This window comes from Syngnathus leptorhynchus, unplaced genomic scaffold (genome assembly GCF_054491065.1).
Source record: "Syngnathus leptorhynchus isolate UIUO unplaced genomic scaffold, UIUO_Slep HiC_scaffold_27, whole genome shotgun sequence".
NCBI lineage: Eukaryota > Metazoa > Chordata > Actinopteri > Syngnathiformes > Syngnathidae > Syngnathus > Syngnathus leptorhynchus.
In genome coordinates, this window is record NW_028231994.1 from 1 (window position 1) to 5,902 (window position 5,902).

The 5,902-nt window shown below is 46.1% G+C and overlaps 1 protein-coding gene across 1 annotated transcript; it reads left to right on the forward strand.

Annotated features, from left to right (window-relative positions):
- Nucleotides 1–262: 262 nt before the first annotated feature.
- LOC147038903 (melanopsin-A-like) lies at nt 263–3,474 on the forward strand. Its single transcript, XM_085904872.1, has 6 exons — nt 263–437; nt 559–666; nt 1,711–1,903; nt 2,258–2,422; nt 2,511–2,570; nt 2,759–3,474. The coding sequence occupies exons 1-6, from the start codon at nt 352–354 to the stop codon at nt 2,924–2,926; spliced, it is 780 nt and encodes a 259-aa protein (XP_085760998.1). The 5' UTR covers nt 263–351; the 3' UTR covers nt 2,927–3,474.
- The last annotated feature ends 2,428 nt before the right edge of the window (nt 3,475–5,902 follow it).

Below are 5,902 nucleotides of genomic sequence, written 5' to 3' on the forward strand. Positions count from 1 at the left end.
TTTAGTTAAAATGAATTTTCAGTTCTTTTGAACTCTTTTTATATCCACAGTGATTTATCAATACCATCTCTTTTTAGCTCACGTATTCCCTCTACTACGCACCAACAAAGCGGTGCTCCAAATTTTGTCATAGAGTTGCTGTTCAACAATTGGATTCAATTCCATATTTTTCACAAGTGATTCACTTTCATTCCATTTAAAACGCTTTTTTTGGGTGAATGAAGAAATTTTTGGTCAACTGTGTGCGTGTGTTTAGGGCGGTGGGCAAAGTGAGCGGAAGCGGGGTGCACACCACGTGGCCACTCGCGACTCAGCCAAGTCCTTCCAGCGGCTTGCAAGAACGAGTGGAAGATGGCCAAGATCGCACTGATTGTTATTTTGCTCTACGTGGTCTCCTGGTCACCGTACTCCACTGTGGCGCTCACCGCCTTTGCCGGGTAAAACCGAGGCATTGGCGTCCGAGCTTGCCGTGCTCATGTGTTGAGAATACAAACGGAGAGGGGAAGCGCCAAGCGGCGGGCCGGCCTGCGTGCAATCCTTGTTGTCCCTTTTGTGAAGGTACGCCGACATGCTGACACCCTACATGAACTCTGTGCCTGCCGTCATCGCCAAGGCCTCGGCCATCCACAACCCCATCATCTACGCCATCACGCACCCAAAGTACAGGTAGAAGACGAAAGAATCGGGCATAATTCCTGCATTCATTGGTTAGATTCCAGACCACACCCCGAGTCGAGAGTCGCAATGTAGCGACGAGGTAGTTCTTGTGTGAATATTTGATTTGAGAGACCAGCGCCTTAGCGCTGTCTGCCTACGTATTTCCCAGCATCACGTCAAGACTTTCAGGTGTTCCGCCCGTTAAGTCCAACCGCTCAGTTGACCTAAATGTTAACTGGGCTGGATAGGAACACGCACCAAGCCCCCCCCCCACACACACATGCAAAATGCCAGTCACATCATCGCGGGATAAAAAGGGCTTAAAGCATTGTCATCATCACTTTGCTGATTAAATTGTGGCACTATGGTGGCATCAGGTTACTTGAAATTCACTCTCAAGTGGACCATAACTGCAAATCAATAAATCCATCCATCCATCTTGGATGACACTATAAATGAATAAGAATGCACTCTAATTTGGTGCATTCATTCCATCCATGCATCCATCCATCCATCCATCCATCCATGCATCCATCCATCCACTTTGCTGATTGAATTGTGGCACTATGGTGGCATGTGAAGCTCATGTTACACTAAACCCACTCTGAAGTGGACCATAACGGCAAAGCCATCCATCCATTTTCTGCACGGGGGAACACCCTGAAACGGTCGCCAGCCAATCGCAGGGCACACGCAGACGGGCAATTTGGAGCACTCAATCGGCCGGCCTACCACGGAAGTTTTGGGGTGTGAGAGGAAACCAGAGCACAGGCACGGCGGGGGGGGGCATAGAAACTCCTCAAGGGAAGCCAGAATGGAACTCTGCACCTCTGAACTGTGATGCAGGTGTGCGAACCAGTTGACCGCCGTACCAATCTCAACTAAAGTCAATATAAACTTAGAAAAGGAAAGTTACAGTCAAGCTAAAACTATTGTTGGCGGTCTTGAACAAAGTGAGGAGAATTCATCAAGTACGTACCGTGTGGGTTGCATCAGATACAGACGCATAACGAGGGCAGGGTATTCACGCGTTTGTGCGGCATTGTTGTTCAGGGTGGCGTTGGCCAAGTATATCCCGTATCTCGGCACACTTCTGTGTGTGCGGCCCCTGGACGTTCGTTCGGCCAGTAGCAGTTTTGTCTCCACACGGCGCTCCACCGTCACTAGCCAGAGCTCTGACATCAGCGCACACTTCCGACGAGCACACAGCAAGAGCCGCCTCTCCTCGGCCTCCGACAGCGAATCGGTGAGCCCGCCGCATCACACCCCTTTATTTGTCCCGAAGCATTGCAGAGTCAGCGGGGAGACATCGGAATGTCTCCAGTGTGCCCGCGGTCATCCCGAAGTGTGGTGGCAATCTCTCTGCAACACTTCAGGCATCCCAGGAGGCTTCCCGAGCAGATGCCTGAGCCACCTCATCTAGTCTTGGCTCTTCTCTTTGCGGGGAAGCAGTGGCCCTACACTGAGCTTACTAAATTCACCAATACCTTTTAGAACTGCACCCTAAGCATTTCAAGTTTGCTTTTTTTCATCTGACCTTCATCCATTCTTCCACTTTCATCACCCAAAAATGGTGCATGTTTTTCCATTTCCCGGACAGGCCTTAACAGACACGGAGGCGGACCTGTCCAGTCTGAGCTCTCGCCCCGCCAGCCGCCAGGTGTCCTGCGATATCAGCGGGGACACGGCAGAATTCTCCGAATTCAAACCGTCGTCCAGCTTCAAGGGGAAAATGAAAAATCACGATTCGGGAATCTTTGAGAGGGTCAGCCGCATGTTGATGATGTCATTGTTAGTTTTTTGGGGGCATACTTTTGACCTTGATCCTTGTGTATACGTTGGTTTTTGCTCAGGCATCGTTTGACATGGACATTTCCACGTCTGGCGTCAGCGAACGCAGCGGCATTCCAAATGTGAGTATCAAAAGCACAACAAAGGCAACAGTCGTCCACTTTCTAGGACCATTTATTTCATTTGAACATACACTCACTCGGGAATGAATGACTATCCACCCTTTAAAATTCAGCTTCGAAACAGGGGTGCTAACGATGGACTGCGGGTAAATCGAATTTCACATTATTTTACAAATTTTGTGCAACAGCAGAGCACCGATGTGGCCGACATTCACGTGAGCAGAAGCGCGCTGAGTCGCATCCCGAGCATCGTCATTACCTCCGAGTCCAGCCCCTTCCTTCCCGTTGGACGCAGCGGGTCACGCTCTGCCCGCGCCAAGGCCACCTACAGCAGCACCGGGGTGGGCTCTGGGTGAGCCACATCCTAAACCGCCTGCTTTCCATCCACCTTCGAAACACACACAAAGCCACAATGAGAAGTGTTACTTCTGTCAGTTTTGTCAAAACATTCCAATCACAATTACATTTTCCAAAAACAAAACTTCAAGTATTTACATTCAACAAAATGTTTTCAATAGTTATCAAAAGGACGTTTCGTGTGATTTTGTGTGTTTTGATGAGATTGTGAGCTTGAGGCTAACGTGACCTGATTGTATTGTTATTTTACTCAATATATTTGTGTTATTTCTTCTGTTTGAATGTTTCCTTGACAACAAACGCGAGTTGGGAGCCTGGCTTGGAACTGTTGATGGGCCTCTGTCAGCAAACAAGCAAGAAGATGTTTTCATTTGCTTGCTCATGTTGTCCCAAGTCAAGTATTTGATTTTATTATTCATAACCCTCTAAACCTAAAATGTGAAGTAATACACTGTGTAAAATCATGTTGTTGCTGTGTTCTTTCCAGGACTTATTGTATCTGTATGCTTGTGTCATTGTTTCTATTTTTGATTAAAAAAACAACAACTTCCCAGTCCAGCTATTACAATGTCTTAACACATGAGCACAATGAGGATGTAAAACCCTTCAATGGGTTAAAATGAACAATGGACTGGTCACAAATGTTCGGGTCAATATATTGTAAGCATTCACTGTCAGGGCACCAAAAGACATTGACGCGTTGACACTCACTCAATTTTCAATCAAGTCGACATGCTGGGATGCAACTACATACAGGAACTGTGAGGCACACTTTTTTTTTTTTTTTTTTTTAAACACATTCAGTCAATGGTATATTTATCATTCAGATGTCTTTCTAATATTTTGACAGGGCAGTTGCTTAATGAGAGTGGTGAGCCTGCAAGGCCTTCGCTGCTGGCCTAAAAATATCGGAATCACAGACTGATGTTAGTTATAGTTTGCTCATGCGTATTAGATCATTCCAAATGGTTTGTCCGCTAGTGCTGCTTCCAGAAGTGTAATTTCATATTTAAGCATTTAACCAATCACATTTCAGCCACTATTTGTTGCCAGAGTCAAAGAAATCTGCCTGGAGGCCTCCACAATCAGTTCTGCGGGCTTTGTAGCATAAAATAAATGTCAATCAAACTGTTGCTTCAACCAATCAGATTTTGAGTTGGTGACACCAAGGCCCTCTCGCAGGAAACGTCAGCGTATTCACAGACTTTGATTGAATAGTCAAAGAAGTGTACTAGCCAGAGCTAGCAAACTGCATCTGTAGTGAGTTGCACAAGCAGATTTATTGTGTTGATTTAAGAGCCGTTTTGTCAACCCACAATGGCTGAAGGAGAGGAAATATATTTGGTTGCAGATTCACTGTCAAAGCCATTTTAAAGACGTACTTTTCAAGAAAAGATGGACATTATTACTCGAGCTATAAAGCAAATTAAAACTTATGCCAGAAATATGACAGGGCAGGCTCGACTTTCAACATTAGCTTCGATGGCGATAGGAAAGGACTTCTTGATGGAACTGAAACGTAGGGATAATCTGCACAACAGAGTAATTAAAATCTTCTTGAGGAAAGAAAGGAGGATGGGTTTTGTGTACAAATAATCAGGATTTTTGACGAGTCAAATATGGCTAGATTCCTAAATAATATTGCAATTTGATCAGGTTATTTTTTATGCTTTTTTTTTTATGTGTATCGCAGCAGTAACTACAGTAGAGGTTTTATAGCCATAAAACAGTTATTGAGGGTTGGATTGATTCAGACGGAGCACTACTGAAGGCCTCTGTGTGAAATGCACGGCCCGCCACTGACAAGAAATGTATTCACGTTCTAGGGCAGGGGTGGAAGCCCAGCCGGGCGAGCTAGATCCAGGGAGAAACCCCCCCAAAGTCCACAGATGCTCCGTAGCACAGCCGCAAAGCCACAATGGCGGCTTAATACTTACAACAGGTACTTTGACGCTCGTTTCTCCCTCCTCTTTGTGTCCTGCTCTTACCGCCTAATCTCCTTTATCTTCATGACCACCGTCATCCTTACTGGCCGGCGACACGCACCGTGAAGTGAATCCGATGCAAGTTGCTTGTGAAGTCATTCTGTGCGGTCGCTGTAATGCGTGGCGCCATTTGTGTGCGCGGAAATTACTGCACGGCGAGTCGCCATTGGGCGGAGAAGGTAGCAGCTGATCGTCAGAATTTGCGCAGTCGTCAACAGGAAGAACAATAGATTCTTGGCTATATTTTATTTTGAGTGATTTATGTCACCTCAAACGACGGTAAACCGAAATACAAAAATTAGCACAGTAAACAAATAAAATAAACGCAAGAAGGTTCAAACTATAAAATATCAGTCAACTGTATTGATGGACTGATTGCGTTTCAAATATCTAGCCACAGAAAGCCAAAAGTAAAAGGAACAACAGTGCAAACTGATCAATTAAAATCACTTATAGATTGCAGTTTTTTAAAATAGTGATGGGAAAATGCTCAATTTGCACCAAAACCCCATGGATTTATTCTTTCATGACCTTTCCAAAATTGCATCTAAATAACTCAATGACTTTTTAGTCATTTTGATTTAAGGTTTGATTTAAATGGGGCGGCTCGGTGGGGCATTGGGTAGCACGTCCGCCTCACAGTTAGGAGGGTGAGCGTTCGATTCCGCCACCGGCCCTCCCTGTGTGGAGTTTGCATGTTCTCCCCGTGTCCGCGTGGGTTTTCTCCGGGCACTCCCGTTTCCTCCCACATCCCAAAAACATGCATGGTATTGATTGAGCACTCCAAATTGCCCCTAGGTGCGAGTGTGGATGGTTGTTCGTCTCTGTGTGCCCTGCGATTGGCTGGCAACCGGTTCAGGGTCTCCCCCGCCTACTGCCCGATGACGGCTGGGGTAGGCTCCAGTAGCTCGCGTCCCCCGTGGGGACTAAGCGGTTCTGAAAATGGATGGATGGATGGATGGTTTAATTTAAATGTTCGATTTGGCACCC

Coding starts and splice junctions, on each gene's coding strand:
- LOC147038903 (XM_085904872.1), top strand. CDS start 352: ATGGCCAAGATCGCACTGATTGTTATTTTGCTCTACGTGGTCTCCTGG. Junction 438..558: donor GCGCTCACCGCCTTTGCCGG/GTAAAACCGAGG, acceptor CCTTTTGTGAAG/GTACGCCGACATGCTGACAC. Junction 2,571..2,758: donor AACGCAGCGGCATTCCAAAT/GTGAGTATCAAA, acceptor TTTGTGCAACAG/CAGAGCACCGATGTGGCCGA.